The 18,369-nt window shown below is 46.0% G+C and overlaps 1 protein-coding gene across 1 annotated transcript; it reads right to left on the minus strand.

The window, feature by feature from the left end:
- Positions 1-539: 539 nt before the first annotated feature.
- On the minus strand, positions 540-13,459 carry WEE2 (WEE2 oocyte meiosis inhibiting kinase). Its single transcript, XM_051640634.1, has 11 exons — positions 13,130-13,459; positions 9,844-10,043; positions 8,925-8,973; positions 6,286-6,458; positions 5,515-5,636; positions 4,129-4,275; positions 3,268-3,369; positions 2,860-2,945; positions 1,815-1,985; positions 1,588-1,730; positions 540-696 (listed from the first exon to the last, which is right to left on the minus strand). Exons 1-11 carry the CDS (start codon positions 13,457-13,459, stop codon positions 540-542), a joined length of 1,680 nt encoding a protein of 559 aa, XP_051496594.1.
- Positions 13,460-18,369: the final 4,910 nt, after the last annotated feature.

Here is an 18,369-nt window from a genome sequence, read left to right on the forward strand (position 1 = left end):
TTCCCTTTTGTCCCTGTCAGGGAAATGGCAACTCCAGCTGCATCCCAAGGCCACCAGGACTGCCGTGTAGCCAGCCTGCCTCCTGATGTGCAGTTAAAGCTGTACCATAGTCTCTACCTCCTCACTTCTAAGAGGACCCAGCTGTCGATGCTGCCTCATACAACCACTCTCTCCCCTCTAAAGATACACAGGTGGCCAGTGTTAAGACCACAGCATCACCATCAATAATAGAGCCCAACTAAACAGAGGGAAGCAAGTAGAGGAAATGCCATCCTTTCCCTTGTATAGCAAAGCTATTCCTAGTCTAGAAGACAACCAGTTACACAAGAAATTAAACAGGTAAAAGACCAAGGACAATCTCAAATCCCATGATCTGACACTTGCAAGCTAGTCATACTTCCCTCAACCAACATTTTATCATAACTGATGAGGGAACAAAAAACACAACAGGGAGAGCTGATGTGGGGCACTGGTCTGTGCAGACCCTCTGCTTTCACAGGGCCATTCAGCAGCCAGAGCTTTTTGGGCAACACAGAAGTTCAGTAGCCCAGTGTAAAGCTAAATGAGCGACAGCTCTTCCCTCCCACCAGGCGTTTGCTCTTCTGCTTAGAAGAGGTTTCAGACTCTTGCAACTTGGCACTTCCTAAGGGCTGGTCCTTCATGAGGGTCTGGGCAAGGCGGGCTGCTTTAAGTTCCCTGCAGGGATGAGATGGAAGGAAGAGGAAGAAAACCTTACCATGCATGAATCCCCACCAGCTACAGAAGAAAGCTATGGGCAATCTTGCACAAGAGTGTTACTGCAGTGCTCCAGCATTGCTGGAAACTGGTAACTTTTCACCCCAGAGGGTGACATGCAGATTGCTCTAAGTAACTCTAGAGTTCCTACTTCAGAACAGACCAGCTTTGAAGGTTTACCAAAATAAAATATACATCAGGTGAGCAACACACTGGCACCAGTGTGAAGAGTCCCTAGCTCAGCTTTTCTCTCATTGTTTCAGATATTTGTGAATGATCAGTTCTATCCCATTCAGCACAAATACCTAATAAAGGCACATGCTTCTTTTCCATTGCCTTTTTCCCCATGATGCTTGCTTCTCTCCTGTCTAGACAGAAAACCTATTCCCCAGCCAGCTAGTGCACTAAGAGGCATGGTGGGGCAGTTCCTAGATCCCAGCACCTCCAAATGTTACTGCCAACAGCAGTAAGAGGGAACAAAGGGGAAAGCAATCTGCCACCACTTAATATTTCTCTTCCTACTGTGCTAGACCACTATCTCAGTGCAGGACCAATTTCTCATCTGCCCATTGGCTGCATGTTATATCTATTTTCCATCACCAGTGGTTGAAATAAGCATGCAAGTTCACTGCTCTAATTTAGCCAGCTCCTCAAAGTCAGAAGTGAACCACAGCTGCTTGGGGCACTACAGGTGCCTGCTACAGCCCCATCACCCTCCCAGCTCCAGGGACAGGAGATGACTGGGTGTTTCTGCATATTGGGTCTTCCAACACAACCACCCTACATTCAAGCCTGGTGACCAACACTTGCTGTACCCTTGTCTTCTTCCCTTCACACCCAAGCCAGCCCTACCTTTCCAGCATGGCAGTCTTGCACTTCTCCACATTTAGCTGCTTCTGGAGCTGCACAGCTTTTCCACGTGAAGGACAGAGAACTGGATGTTTAGTAAGAGCTGTGGCAGAAGGTCGTTCCACTGGATCAGGATGGATCATGAGCTAGAAAGCAAAGAAGTTCAGGGTTTAACACTCCATCACATGCCAAATGGGAAAGCCTCCATCCCATCAGGAGTACTTCCTCACCTTGAGGAGCTCAAGAAAGCAATGAGGAAGCTTCTGGGGGATGGCTGGGATGTTGCCTTGGCGGATGTGGTGCCACATGGTCCCATTGTGAGGCAACGGTGCCGCGCCAGCTGCTAGAGATACTGTGAGTGCCAGGGCAAAGATGTCTGCCTTGGGCAAGTGGCAGTATTGCTGCCGAGAGGAGAGAAACAGTTAGAGAGGAAATGTCTTGCTTGGGGTACCAGTTAGAACAGGGATACCAGTTAGAACAGTCAGACAAGTATACGTATGATACTGCCTTTGCCATTCCCATTAGCTGTCTTCTCCTCTTTCAGATAAAAACGTTGATTGATGGTGGGTAGCACTGGTAACTAACAGCATGTTGGCCTTCACCCAGGAGGGTGAAAGGAGCTTGCAGCCTGCATTAGGATCACCTCAGCAAATCCAGAGGACAGCCTAACAAAGGTACTTGTGCCACCAGCCTTCACCACAATGCAGTCAGCTAGCCATGGCCAACCCAAACTGAAGACTGCGTGTGATATATTGACCTAACAGTTCCTAAATTCACTTGCAGCACAAAAAGATACTGTTAAATACCCAAGGTGATTAACACATCCAAGCTGGCTGTTACATACAGATTACCCTTTTGTTTACTGGCCAGAGTGACAAAACCACAGCCAGTTTCAGAGGCATGTTGTGCCTCACACCTCCCCACACTACCCGATCAGTGCTTCTTGTACGAGGCGTTTGTCTGGGTGCATATATTCCTCCAGCAATTTCATCTCAGCTGGGTGTGCAACATGAAATGCCTCCAGACAGAGAGGTTTTGTCCCATTTGACCCTTGCAGGTTCAATAGTTGCAACAATCTAACAATAAAGCTACTTATGAAGTACATTACATATTTACACAACAAGACCCATTATAAAGTGTTAATTTTGCTGATTTCACAGCCAGACCAAACACAAGAAAGAGGAGATACAGCAAGGAATATGCCAGACTAAAGATCTCACAACACTGGATTCTATTCCCACCCCTTTCTCCCCACCACCCCACTAGCAGCTGTACCTCTTGCAAAACCTCATTGGCCAAAAACCGTCTGTCTCCCTCCTCCACCTCGGGATTTGTTATTGATGTCACATGGCCAAGGTCACCTGAGACAAAGAACAAGCAACTAATGGAGCAAACCAATGCAGATCTTCAGTAAAAAACTGCATTTTATAGGCACCAACAGAGCAATCAGGAAATACCAAGTTAAGAGAACAAGCCTGCTCAGGAATCTGGGCTTGGAAACCAGCACATGACTCTTCCGGGACTTGTGTCCTGACAGGAATTAATTGTGGTAAGTAGCAGAAGCATTCAGGACTATGCTATCAGTTTTGTATGCAAGGATCTTCAGTCAGCAGAACAGAGCAGTATCAAGCAGTAATAAGCAGCCCTAGTATTGAGCCAGTTGTAAAATGGGCTAAAACCTACCAATCTTATACACCACACCAGAAGAAAATTCATCTTCACTGTCGCTCTCTTCCTGCCCAGCAGGGCCCACAACTACCAGCTTGTGGCAGATGAAGATATTACCTGCAAGACAGTGAAGTTTAGCAATATCAGTATGCAGATTGCAACAGCATGACAAATTTGTCAAAATCCTACCTGCCAGACTAGTTAAGCTTTGGAGCAAGAGAAACTATGCACACTCTCCTCCCCATCAGTCTTTCTGCCCAGATCATGTATTCAGCAATGCCACTGACAGAAGACAGATGCATCTTGCACATAAAACTTCCTGCTGTAATCAGCTTTTATGCCCCTCAGGCCAGAAGCATGATTTCAGCAGGAAAAAAGGAGCTCCAGTATAAGGACATAACTATTTAACTCTGGAGGGGAGCATTGCCCTGGAGAAGCCCATCCCTAACTGCAGAGGGGGAAGCTTGTCGCTATTTTTTTTGCAGGAACTTAATCCGTCATGGTAGGTACAATATTCACTTCTCACTCCAGCTCTCACATACAAAGGTCAAGTGTTGTGCAGCAAGACAGCAGCAAATAAGGAAGTCTCCATCTTCATTAGCAGCCCTGCTTGCTTACTTGCTCCACCAGTATGAAAGTGATTCCCATGCATGAGCCAGTGTTATGAAGATCATAAGACAGAAGTAAAAAGCTGCATACCATCAGAGAAAACTCAGTTTTAGAGAAGTAGTGGCAAGATTAAAAAACCTCACAAGACATGGACCTCTCAGGGCAAGATCCTCTTGCAATAGGTCCAGTTAGAAGGACCTACCACAGGCTCTACCCTTGGCAGGTCACTTAGAGGACCCCCTGTAAGGAGGAGAGCACTATACTTACTAGGTTTGATATCCAGGTGCACAAGGCCAGAGTTGTGGATGTATTTGAGCCCCATGGAGACTTGCAACAATATGTCCTTCAGCTCTGTTTCTGTGAAATACTGGCCAAGCTTTGCATTTTCCATCAGCACATCTTGGAGACTCCCACCTAGGTGGAAACAGTCTGTCTGAGACCTGATGAAGATTTTATGGAGCAGGATGTTTGAAATAGCTTAGTATAAACTATTGCCAAGAACACTTGCAGGCTTGCTAGTGACAAACCCTGACCAGACCAACTATATACACTCTAGTGACCAGGGTTGGACATGACCATTTGTCTTCAGCCTTTCCATTGCCTCAGAGCACCCTGCCTGCTGCTTGCCAAGGACTGAGCAAATACAGTCCAGCCTACAGCGCCAGAAGTGCTGACCTGGGAGTGATGCTGATGCTGCTGCAAGTAAGCAGTGGAGAACTTAATTATCTTTGCCGTGCTTACAGGCAGAAGGCAGGTATATGAATGGTGGAGTAAAGAAATTAAGCTCCCACTAACAGGTTTTTGGATGAAGAATGTGACATTTGACACAAACTGCATTTAGTGGGTCTCCGTTAAGGTGCTCTGGCTATTTCAGGACTAGCCAATACCATGATGTCTCTATCAGCCTGCTTTTCACCACTTCTACTTTAGTCTCAGATGTTCATCTGCTAGAAAACAAGAAACACATCAATGCTGCAACAATGATCACCATGTTTCATGGTTACCTCCACTGGATTTGAAGTAATTCCAGATAGTTACCACCAGTCATCATTGAGCCCCAGGGCTGCAGGAGCAGTTTGAAGATGAGTTATACGTTCCTTCAGCTCTTCTAGTAGCTACATTTGTCTTTTCCAATGTCTTCCAAACAGTGGGATGGCCAAGGGCAAACCCAAGAAAGTGTACCATCCTGACTGCAGCACCCCATTTATAGGTTACCTCATTATTTAGCTCTGTTCATCTGCAGCTGTTGAGCCCTTTCATCTAGGCAAGATGCAAGCTGCCTTCATCTCAACCAAGCAGGCACTCTTCAAACTATTACTCCCCTTAAGGAGGATTTATTTCCAAGATACATGGCACTTCATTTAGCTGCTCTTGAGTCACTTAGATCAGGTTTCCCCTGAGCAGTGCCAGATACAGCTCTAAGCACCTATATGGGGAATATTGGCCAGGCCAGCCACCACAGAAGAACAGTTTCACAATACCAGTAAGACACTGGCACCATTCAAAGCTTTGTCTGTGTGAGCCCTTACTGGATTCCCCATGAAACTGTAGCCCCAGCACAGTTAGCTTTGTTGGAAGCCAAGATGTCCCATATTTAAGCACAAAAGACACCCATCCTGAGATCTCAGCACGTAACAATGTCACAGCTCTTACCATTGCAGTGCTCGTTTTGGATAATCATGTGATCATCCTCTGCCCACGCTGAGTAGTAGCGCACAACGTGGGGGTGGTGCCCAAGGACAGCGTGAGCATAGACCTCGCGCAGCGCCAGCTGCCTGGAGAAGCACATAGAGAAAGAGCAGTGGTGACAGGGGCTGCTTGGCACCAGGTCATGAGCCCTGGTTTGTAGCCCAGCTTAAGGAAGGGAAAGCAGAGGTGTTTAGGACTTTCTCTTGGGTTTGAGTGTATGCATTGGCTCTCACAGCTGCTGAAACAAAACCTGCCTTTGCTCAACTGTGCTGAATAGCAGTAAAAAAAAAAACAACAACAAAAAAAGTCACTGAGCAAGGCTTCTGTTTAGGAAGCAAAGGCAGCTTTAAAGACTTTGTTTTGGCATGCAGGTCAACACTAGCTGGTCAATACAGATGTGAGCAGTGCTGGCCATAGAGCAGGGCAGGGACATACCACAAATTATTTTACTGTTATTTAAAGAGACTAACTGCTTGGACCTGAGGAGTTCAGGTAAGCTGTCACCTCACTTTGCAATGCATGTGACTTCTTTCATTTCAGACATTTATATCCAACAGTCCTAAGTGCTAACTTCCCCCTCTCTCCCAGCTGTTACTTGGGAGTGAAATGACAGCCCATTTTTGCTCATGCCACCTCTCAGAAGATACCTTTAGATCCACACTCCCTCCTTCCCCTTCACACTTCCCAAGAACATGCCCATCATTGCAACTTGCAGTTTCTAGCTAGCACACTCACTCATCCGAGGATCCTGCCAGAGGCCTTTTGGAGCGTTTGATGGCATAAACACATCCATCAAGACGTTTGATGCACTTGTAGACAGAGCCAAATTCCCCCACACCAATTCTTTCTAGTTCCAGGAACTCCTTCTTGTAGCGGGAAACCATATTGCTCTCTTTCAGAGGGTATCTCTACAAGGTCACAAAAACAGCAAAGACAAGTATGAGTTGAAAGACTTAGATAACATCTGTTGGGCTTTTAGAGCTGTGTAGCACTTGCTCTCTCAGACCACCCATATTGCTCCTCCTCTCCTTCTGTATGTTCACTCAGACATGCATGCAGACGCACTGCCAGCTCTTCTTAAAATGCTACCTTTCACTTGGGCATGTTTTGGGTTTTTTTCTGACCAGCTAACAAAGGCCAGCTTGCCCTGGTTTGTCCAAAGGGTTTTTTTGTTTGTTTTATCAATAATTAATTGTCAGCCACTGAAGCAGAATTTTCAGCTAGCTGGCTGTGCCTAAGCCTCCATGAGGTACTATCATCACACCTCTTCTCTTGGCAGCTCTGCCCAGTTCTTAGATCCATTGCTGATGGAGTCAGCAACAAGAAAATACTTGTCTTTTGACCAGTTACTGCAGACTTGAGAACACCTGTTACCAGTCTTGGTAGGTGGAAGTCCAGTACTTCTGAATTGGTCAGACTCCAGTACTGACCTTGTGTTTACATGAGAGCCTTGGCCTATTTTGAGCTTAGGAAAGAAGCCTGGTGTGTTGACTCAGTGTGGTCCCAGCAATGCTTTACTCTGAGCTGGTAAGAGCTGCTTTATTCTGGCAGGTAAGGTTGCCTGAAGCAAGGACACACACTGCATCAGTTCAAGCTCTCACCAGGTTTAAGGCACCAGCTGCTGACCACTGGCACATGAGCAGGGCTCAGTGTATCTATTTGTATTCTCAGCAATTTCTCACCAGGAGCCACTTTCTCACAAAGGACTGAAAGCCTACAGAACAGCTGGAAGTTATTGCTACAATAATGGTCCCTAGGAAATAGGAGCTGCTGGTACTGCTTGCAGAGTGATCCCTGCTGGCAAGGCAGGTAAGTTAAAAAGAGATAAGCAGTGGACCATGAATTGAACAGCAAGGGAGTGGACTAAGTGATTTTTCTTCATCCTCTTGCATCCCTTACAGAAACAGCAGCTCTTGTTTCACAGTGGTTTCCACAGAAAACCCTGTTATGATTACTGTAGTGTAGGATCTTAAAGGGTGGGGATAACAGTTGGTTCTCACAACCATTAAGATGTGGCCCATGTGAAACAGCAGCCCTTCACAACAGGTCATATTTCATAAGGCAGCTATATTTCACAGTATCTTTAAAAGCTCCTGGTACAAAATTTTATTACTATATTACATACTCAACCTCATTAGCACTCAAGCAGAATAATATTTCATTAAGTCACAAGTTATTTGAGGCTTTCTTCTAAGGAAAAGAAGAATTGTGGCACCCCCCGAAGTTACCTGGTAACAGATTTATTTTCTACAGCTGTAGTTTTTCCACAGAAACCATTTTTTTTCTGCAATACCAGTCTCCTTGGCTAGAGGGGACTATTATTCTTCTAGTAAGCCTAATTACTTCACAAATACAATAAACAATTCTACCTACTTGCACAAGACAAGATTCTTCCTGCAAGGAGCTGCCCAGAAAAATTGAGTTTTATCTCATCTGAACACAGATATTTAATTCAGGCTTGGCTTGCATTCCAGAGGCCAGCTGAATAATATCTCCTCCCCAGATAAAAGTGGAAATAAGGAAGACTGCTGGAGGACACAGGTTCCCACACCACTGCCCTGTTCTGCCAGCAGAGCTGGGGGGACACAAGAGCTCACATGCTGCCTCATGCAGCCAAGCCAACCTGCCCCACCACTGAGGTTTTGCCAGCAAAGCACAGACATTGGCAATAGGAAGAGCACTTGGCTTTGTGTTGTAAGACAATGTTTGCTGTTCTGTAGCTATGTAAGCTGTGGTGGGGCCTTCCCTTCGACCTCAAGACACACAGGCACCCCCAGATGGACATTTTCCTACTGAAGGAAAATACAGAATTGCTGCCTTGCTTCAGAATTTTGCCATTGCTACCACTGCAACTTGAACTGTCCTCAGTACTTATCCATGTCAGAGCTGTTCAGCTCAGCCTTGTTTTTGCAGTGCAGGTCTGTATATTGGCAATATGGAAGCCATGTTCCCTTCACATCCAAAGCTGCTAAGTATAATGATTTATAGGGACAGCAATACACTTGCTTTTTCAATCCACAAAGGTACAGTCACTTTTTACACTAACTCAATCATGTAGTCATACAGTTCCACTGGAGGAACACAAAGTATATTATATTCCCTAGAAAGACCTCATGACCAAAATCAATGAGTTTTAGGACTATTTGTCAGTTTCATATCTGCTTTAGTACGTTTCCTTTAGAGAAAAGGAATCATTACCAAGTTTTTTTTCACAAATATTAACATGAAACATTCAGCTTGGCATTATTCTGTCAGGAATTCATCCTGTCATGATGCCATGATTTATACTCCAATAGCAGAATAAATTTCACCAAGCACCAAACCTTTACAAGCATCTTATCCTGTCTGTGGGGGGGAAATACACAGACACTCACCGTTGTGGGTAGTTCCTGTTTTATCTGGTTTCTTGGATCAGGATCCCTCCTATAACAGAAATTTAGGAAAGTCTGGAGTGCTGCATTTAAGTGTCACACCCAACAGAGATTTGAAATCAAAATATTTTTCAAAAGAATCTCCAAACCTTGCTTCATAGTTTAATTAAATATGCAGTTTGTAGACCATTAATACACAATGAGTTTCTAGTTGAGACCTTAAAGACTGTAGTCCCAGGCTAGAAAGTCTTCTTTTCCATTTAGAAAGCCTCCACATACCAACATCAGTACTGCCCACAGGAGAGAGTAGCATCATTCAGGGGCATCATTCTCCCAGCCAGCTTATTACTGGTGAATCTACATGAGACAGCAAACAACCTCACACAACAAGCTCCTAGTAAAGGAGTAGAAGCATCCCATTGTGCTTTCAAGGGGGATAGTCAGCTGACCTTCTGCTGTAGTTGAGGCTATGAAAGAAGCTGAACATCATTGTAGTGCACAGGAATTTGACTAAGTTTGTGTCTTGGTTAACACAGACCAGACCCAGAACTCTTGCAGGTCAGAAGTGCCCTGGACCTATCTTAAAAGTTGTATTACTTGCAAACATGCACATTTATTCCAAGTTGTGGGTTCATACACAACTGACTGAAGCTCCACTCTGCCCATGGTTGAGAAACACAGAGGTACAATTTTCTTCTACAGCCATAGCTCTTGATCTCCCACTTACATTTCTGAACAAAGGAAAGTATTGATTTTATTTATATTTCTATTACCTTCATATGTCTGCTAATGTTTGCTCTACACCAATGAATACTATGGAAGTGAATGAGTCATTGTTAGCAAATAAGGTACTAAATGTCTCCATCATCACTTAACTCCTTCAGTCTCCTGCCAACCTATTATTTAAGAGTAGTTCACTTACAGCTCTTCTCTGGTCTTCCGCTTGCCGTTAGGACGAAAGAGCATTTGTCGATATGACTCTGGTGTAAAGGGATTAATGTTGACAAGAGAAGCTTGGGTGAAGTCATCTGAGTCAGCACCAGGAGTAAATCTCAGGTGTCGGAAGCCTTTTGGTGGGGCCTTTGTCCCAGGTGAAGGAAAAGCTGTCTTCGATAACAGGCTCTGTATTGAGGGGGAGGGGAAGGGGAGGTAAGTGGCAGATAAACCAAGAACTCAGAAGAACTACTCAAGAACTCAGTTCCTTTTCTCAACATTGCAAATTAATTAAAACCCTGCATCCCTAATTTAGTCCCAACAGTTTTCTTCTCCTTCCACAGAGTTACATTATTTGCTAAACCCTTTCAGACTCTATTCCCTGCTCACTCGTGAGGTCTGCAGAGCCATTTTGACAAGCATAGTCCTCAAGAAGAGCCAGCTGTTCATTTTTCCCCACCTATAGGTGGGGAAAGAGAGACAGGAATTGCATCATATGTTGCATTTACCTGGAAGACCCAGTTCTGTCAAGCATGGACTATTGCATCAGTTTGGTCAGGACAGGTTTGTCAGGAGAGGAGACAGAACACCACCCAAGTTATCTTTTGGTCGCCCAGCAATAAGCAGCATTAATATAGGGGAAGTTGGTAGAAATATTTTTAATATGGCTACTGGCAAAGTGACCAGAAAAAAACTTATTGAGAAGAAAGAAAGTAAATCAAAGTTTCAGAAATTTAAGTTCAGAAGGAACTTCTCCATCTTCTACAGTTCAGCTTCCCACCTAAGACAGGCCATTTTGTTTCACCTGCTAGGCCAGATCCTTGGGCTAAGTAAAGCATAACTTCAGAGAAGGACCCAGTCTTGACCTGAAGACAGAAAAACCTACTTACTTTCCATTATTTGACCTCTTCAGTAACCATCAGCTTTTTGAAATGTAAGTTTGTTCTTCACTTGTTTCAGCTTCAAGAGAGTGGTGTAGGGTCTAGGGTTTTTCAACAACTCTTTCTTCTGGGTTCTTGAAGGGCTTTTATCTAGAACTCTCCCTGTCTTGAAGATCAGCAACAAGTGGTCTCTTATCATTCTGGACCCACATCTCCACTCACATCTAAAGTTTGTCCCTTCTCCTATTGAAAGTTTCTGAAGAAAAACAACATAGAGCAACATACCATATCCTGTATCCACCTAATTGATGCTGGATAGGTATTTTAGACATCCTTCTGTTTCTATACCATATGTGGACGTTCAACTACTGGTTTACTGTGACCCTGAAAGTCCTTCTTGACCACTTTCTCAAGCTCTGGTCTGCATCTCCTTGCTCTTGGATGGAAAAGTCCTGTATATGGATGTATTAAAAACCTTGTATTTCCAAGCCAAATTTACCCAGCAGCTCTGTAGAATTGTGGCTCTGCTCTAGTCTAGCCACAGGTCAAGAAAGGGATCTAAAATACCATTGCAGCCTGCTGTCATATGCATGCAATTTCCATCTGCTCTACTACAGCTCTATTTCATAATCAAGCAGACTTGTCTCCTGTAACATCATCTGAGAGTAACTGCTGCCATACAGTGTAAGGCAGCTACCATAACTAGCTCTAGAAATCTGTTCTAGGATTGGGTAAGTTCACAAAACACAATCATCTGTCTCCTCTGCCATGCATCCTAGTTGGGGTTCCAGTGTTCATATGTCTGCAGTTAGAGGTGGCTCTGCTTTTACCCTTTCTCTCACCTTCTGATGTTCCAAGATCTGTGCTCCTAATCTTGTTTATAAGCAGATTTAGGCCTTTTCAAGCCCACCTTTTGCAGCATGCCTGGAAACCAAGGCCTTTCTCCCAGAAGATACCAAAGAAAAGAAACTGTTGATTTAGTGCAATTGCTGCTCATCAGCTACAAGGCAACAAATCACAGACACCAAGTCTTGAAGCATCCTGCCAACATGTTGTCTACACTAGAGCACACACTGAAAGTGTTCTTCACTACCCGTAGGCCATCTGGTCTGAAAAAGTAGGCCTGGAAAAGGCCTACTGGTAGGCCATCTCACCTATTTTCAGATGCTATTCAAGGAGGTTTCTTATAAAGAGCCATTGCAAGCAATTCTTGGAGTGATGCCATTTAGAGCCACTTTCTCTTAGAGAGCAGCTGGCCACTCCTCAGTAAATATGTCCACAGTTGGTCATATGTGGCCACAGGATCCTGATTTTTCATATATTCAAGTTTCTGGAGGAGGACAGAAGCAAAATCCTAGTTCAGAAGTACTAAAAGGACAGATCTTCCATGTCTTGCAAAGGAGCAACCAGTCTATCAGTAGAGCAGAAATACTGAAAGATGACTGAAAGAGCTACATTTCATCACAGGTCTTGAATGCTAGAAGCCAGTGCACACAACAGAAGTTAACTAGGAACAGAGAAGCTGGCACCAAGTCTCCACTTGTGCTTACAGAAGATAACAAAGCAGTTATACTATATACTATATAAGAAGTTTCACAGAAAATAGGGGCTGGGCATTCCCAAGAAAGTAGTTCAGTAGGTAAGTCACATTTTAGGACAGTGACAGAGAGCAACAGGCTAACCTTCCCCACAAGCACTCATTGATTTGTTACCCCTTCCACAAGGGATTTGCTACCCTGAGAACAAAGTCCCACTTCCCTCAAATTCACCAAACAGGTCAGTTTTATGCAAAAAGAGTCAGCATCAAGGGACAACAACCTGGTTGGAGGTGATCCAGACTGGCCAGATAAGGTACACCCCAGCCACAACACTATTTCCCAAATTCCTCTTTGAAGAGGAAACCCACTTGGATCAAAAAAAATGCACTGAACAGAGCAGTTAGGGCAGCTGACTGTCTCCAAGCTTCCCCTAGAATGACAAGTTCCTTGGAGAGAGATGCATTTATATATCTGGGAGCACAGTGCACACTTTCTACAGAGATGCTGCAGATGTCCACTCCCCTCCTAAGCAGAACACAAGGGGTACATGGGCAGCCAAGGCACACGGTTGCTTAGGTTTTTAAGTCAAGACTAATCCAATGCTGGCTACTTGATTCTAAACAACAGCTTGGAAAGAGTCAAGACACTTTCTCCCACACACAGGTTTCTATTCACACCCACAAAACAGCCCTTCCATAGCTAAGAAGCTCACAGTCCAGGTTGCTAAGGAAAGAGTAGAGGGTAACAACCGTAACACTAAAAAAATGCTTTCCACGTAGCTAACAACAGATCCCCCAGCAACACCACAGCCCCTGCTGTTCTGCCTGCTCAGACACAGCAGAGTTAGTGTCATTACCTTGGGAGTGTGTGGGGTGTCACACAGCTGTAGCTTTTTCCAGGTGATGTGCAGTGGTGTCTCAGCATTACCCCGGCTCTTGCTTACAACCAGGGAAGGCTTTAGGGTGGGACTCACCCAGGCTTTTGTCCTGCTCAGGTAAATCTCACTAAGCTTTCTCTGAGGGGTTGCTGGCAGAGGACTGCTCTCCTGCCACTTCTGGAACTCACAGCTCCTGGGGGAGCTCAAGCTTGGGTCATCCTCATGTACACTTTCATCTTCACTATCTTCACCACAACTGGAAAAATCCAGGCGCTGAATGAATTCATCACTGTTATCCCAGGCATCCATTTCACCATATGAAACAGAACAGGTAGAGCTGATACTGGCCTGTTTTGTTCAAGGGAGAAGAAGACAGCATTATTTACACAGGCAGATTAACCACCCTCTTCCTTGCCTTATCAAAGGCATTACTTCTGCTCACTGCGTGCACTCCTCCACCCCAATCTCATATACATGGAAGCTTTGATCACTCATAGATATCATTTGATGTCATTGGTCAAGGAGGAGTACCCCAGAAATAGCAAACACAAATCCATTCAGCTACTGTTCTTGTAACAACAGCAGATTCTGCTTTTCACCTTGCTGCTGCAAGTCAGATACAACTCAGAAGTCACTGCCTTTCTCAGTAAGCCTCCAAAGCAACTCCTCCACCCGCCAATACTTCACCTCTACTCTCGTCACAGATAGAAATAGAACTATCAAATCTTAAAGAACAACACATACCAGCCCTCCCCTCATCCTTTTCTACTTTAAATTTCTCAACCAGAGAAAAACAACCCATGCTACATACAGCTGTAAAAGCAGAGGGTGCCCAGGCAGTTACCAGATACCCCTACAGGCAGTTCTTCTGCTGCTCTGGCACATTTATAACCACCCCACACACCAGGGCCTTTCCTAATGGGAAACATCTGAAGCTTGGCAGCACCTGTGAACAGTTGCCCGTGCTGGGGAAACTCAGTGGTTGAAGGGTTTTGCTGTGGATGTGGGTTTGCTGTGCCAGCAACCAGCTCTGCAAGGAGTCATCTCAACTAGTTCCCTCTGGGGCATCTCCTTGCTTCCTTGCTTCTGCATAATCTTCTCTCCTCTTGCTTCCCAGGGCTGATGGGGAGGAGATGTTTGCTGACAACCAGTCTGCTCCATGTTAACCCCATCAGAGATGCAGTCTTCGTGGAATTTACCTGGATAAGTGATTAGTCTTGTGACGGGGCACCGTGCTTCCTTCTTCTAAGTCTGAATTTCACTTCCTGCATTTAGATGTGTGTTGGTTCGGAGGAGCATTGCAGCCTGCACAGAGAGGTTAGCAGCCTAATTTATAACGTGCTAGATTTCAGAAGAGGGTTAGGGACCATACACAGGTCTTTGTATTGGTTCCCATCTTGAGTGTTCAAGGGAGAGGAGGGGGAAGCTGGCTGAGACAGTGAAGGCAGCCCTGCAGGTAGGGTGGCTCTGCTGCTCACCAGGAGTGGGTCAATGTCTCTTCTCACTGTGCCACTCTGTAAAAAATGAGGATCTTTCCATGCCTTCCTTGCACTTCAAAGAGAGACCAGAGTGAGCTTTAACTGGGAACGAGGCTACAGGAGTAATTTTTCTTAGCATCAAGGAGAGCTGTTAGAAGGACAGGCAGAAACTGTAAGTGGCCACTGTCCTGAGGAGATAGGGGTTTGTCAGAACCAATGTGTGTTTTCCCATTCACATGTTGTGAGAATTCCCACCAGAAAGTAAAAGGACATATTGACTCATGAGATTCAACAAGGCCAAGTGCAGGGTCCTGCACCTGGGCTGGGGCAACCACAGATATGAATACAGGCTGGGGAAAGCCATGCTAGAGAGCAGCCCTGTGGAAAAAGACCTGGGAATAGCAGTGAATAAAAAGCTGGACACGAGCCACCAAGGTACAGTTGCAACCCAGAAGGCCAACTGCATCCTGGGCTGCATCAAAAGAAGTGTGGCCAGCAGATCATGAGAGGTGATTCTGCCCCTCTACTCTGCCCTGGTGAGACCTCACCTGGAGTACTGCGTCCAGCTCTGGAGCCCCCAACACAAGAAGGATGTGGACCTGTTGGAGTGTGTCCAGAGGAGGGCAATGAGAGGGCTGGAGCACCTCTTTTATGAAGACAGGCTGTGGGAGTTGGGGTTGTTCAGCCTGAGGAAGAGAAGACATCAGGGGGACCTTATAAGTAGCCTTCCATTACCTGAAAGGGACCTATAAGAAGGCTGGGGAAAAGCTGTTCACTGGGGTATGTAATAATGGGACAAGGGGTAATGGTTTTAAGCTAGAAAAGGGTAAATTTAGGTTGGACATTAGGAAAAGGTTCTTTAATATGAGGGTGGTGGATCACTGGAATGGGTTGCCTAGAGGGGTGGTGGAGGCCCCAACTCTGGAGACATTCAAGGTCAGGCTCCATGGGGCTCTGAGCAATCTGGAGATGTCCCTGCTTATGGTAGGGGGGTCGGACTAGGTGACCTTTAGAGGTCCCTTCCAATAGAAGATAATCTGTGATTCTGTGATCTGAAGTGACTCAGCCCTCCTAACCTGGTCTTTGAATGGACAGTAGGAAGATACTGGTCTCTGAATTTGCTTGTTGAGACTGCGATTAGCAATTCATTTGATACAGGCCACCAAAGCTGTTTTAGGAGGACATGCCAGGAACTCAGTATTGGTTCTACTGCCCCATCTGGCCCTGAGGTTGTAGCGTTTTTTCCAGGCACAGAGCCTGTTGCTGCCATGCAGACTCCCTTCTGCAATGCAGCTGCTGCATCTCCCTGTGCCTTACCTTGAGCCAGGTCCAAAAAGCCTGGGAGTGCCAGTGCTGGCTGCTTTTTGCTATGAAAAGCTGTCTCTGCAGCATCTGGCCAACTGAGAGACTCTGACAAGACCACTTTAGTACTGCTGTGATCTGGCTGTATTAATCAGATGTTTGGTACCTGGAGCCTTGGATAGGAATATTTTATTTTAAATCTGAAGAAATAATGCTCTTAGTCCCCACAACTACATTTTGATTAATAACCCAGCAGTGAAAACTCCTTCAGACCACAGTTTTCAATATCATCTGAAACATTTCTTTCCTCAGGGTTTATAGGCAGTATCCATTTTTCTAATCATGAATGTGATACGTAAAGGAAAAAAGTTGGAGTTGCTGTGCAAAGAAGGCCCAACTTGTTGATCTTGCATCTTCTAACTAAAAGCCACCACATTTTTGTTCCATATTTTTTGTTTCATATTTTTTTCTGGAGGACTACTCAAAGATCTGATGGCCACTTTCGTAGCCCTCAGTTGGAGGGAAAAATGTGTTCCTTGTCTTTTGAAGGAGATTTTTTTTTTTCTCCAAAACAGTCACATTCTCTCCTAGACCAGGTCTTTTTGATGTTGGTGAAATAATAAAGGAGAAAATGTGGCCTTTGTTTTTTGCATGTATCCAACAAAAAGGGTGTCCTCAGCAGGCCCTGATTGCTGGCCAAAGCAGTGTAAATAGCTCTGGTGACACCAAATCTCTTGTCCCACGAGGGCTTTTTCACCAAAAGCCAAGAGCTTGGAGGATGGTGACATTTCACATCTCAGAGCCAGTGCTGTCAGCCACTGCTCCCTGTCACTGGCTACTCCCCCTGCTGTGTCCTCTTCCTCATGCTGGGTTGATGCTGGTGGGACCACACAGCATGAGAGACCAGGAACAGCTCTACATCTCAAATGGCCCATGTGGGTCAAGGAAGAATTTTTATTTGGGATTTGTTTCCCCTGCCTGGATCTCTGAAGGACAGACTGTCATTTGTGCCAGCACCACTGAGGGGATGAAGGAGAGGATAGAAACAAGCTGTCACTTTAGCATCACCGACACACTAAGAAATACTCATCAAGATGAAGCCTGGTGCTGTCTAGATGGTTTGAACAAGGCATGTGGCCAAGTATTTGCAGAATCTGGCTTTTCTTCATACAGTAACAAAATACTGTGCTGGGTTTGGTTTGTTTGTTGTTTTTTTTTTTTTCTTTACCAGGCACCTTCCATGAAAAACTCCATCTGCTGAACACCTACTGCAGTCTATAGCTCCGCAAAGTAAACCTGAGCATGGGCTTAGTGAAACAAAAAACCCACTCGGTGTTCGAGCTGTCTGAAAAGCTGCTCACAGCAAATGGATGCTAATGTCGGGAGGGGGAGGGGGAGGGGGAAGAGAGAGAAAAAAGCCAAAAGCTGCTGTTGAGGAAACTGGATGATGAGTTTCTTAATGGCATATTGAACACTCAGAGCCACTCAGCAGGAAAGAATGTTGAACAATTAAGGCTGTTATGACAATACATTCCCTTTAATTGTGGCCTGCTTAATTGGGTAATCCAATTAATCAGAAAGTCCTAGGGAACCAAATTAAACCTAATGACACGTAAGGACTTTGGTGGTAGCATAATGAGGATGGTCATTGCTCGGAAGTTGGCTACCTTTGGATGCCTTGGTCATGCTTGTGTTGCTATCTTTCAACCTCAAGCTGATTCTGCCTGTTCTTCTGAAGACTGTTTCACATCCTTCTATAGCATGCACGTGTATATATATGTATATGTACATATTAATGTGTAGACACGCGTAGGTACACACAGGTATGTATATATACTTATATATAGAGAGATGTACATACACACACACACCAGCATGTTCTGGATCAGTATCAATGACTCCTTCAGATGTGAGACATGCTTCCCTCACAGCAATCCGGGGGGAGCAGGAGATGGCCCCATCCCTGGCCCGCAGCTCTCCCAGTAGGACAGGCTCGGCAGGGCTCCCCCTCCGCCTCCCCGCTCAGAAGGGCAGCGGCTCCTCACCGGGGGCTCAGGCTGGGGGGCACAGCCCTGCCCTCGGGCAGGAGGTGACGCACGGGGGGACAGAGGGGGGTGCCCTGCCTTAGGGAGCCCCGGGTACTTCTCCCACGCTCCTCCGGACGCTGACACCGGAGCACAGCAGCCCCCGCTGGGATACCCCTCCCCAAACCCCTGCTGTGACCACAGCCCGCTACCGCCATTGCCAGCGCCGCCTCCCTGCGGCCCCCCGAAAATCGCGACAGGCCCCGCCCCCCCCGCGACAGGCCCCGCCCCCCCCCCCCCGCAGCCCGCCCCTCCGCTCCCGGCCCCTCCCTCCCGCGCCGGGGGCGCGGCCGTCGCGCCCGCCTTCCCGCCCCGCAGCTGCCCCGGCCCCGCAGCTGCCCCCGCCCCGTCCCCG

This window comes from Apus apus, chromosome 1, assembly GCF_020740795.1.
Source record: "Apus apus isolate bApuApu2 chromosome 1, bApuApu2.pri.cur, whole genome shotgun sequence".
NCBI lineage: Eukaryota > Metazoa > Chordata > Aves > Apodiformes > Apodidae > Apus > Apus apus.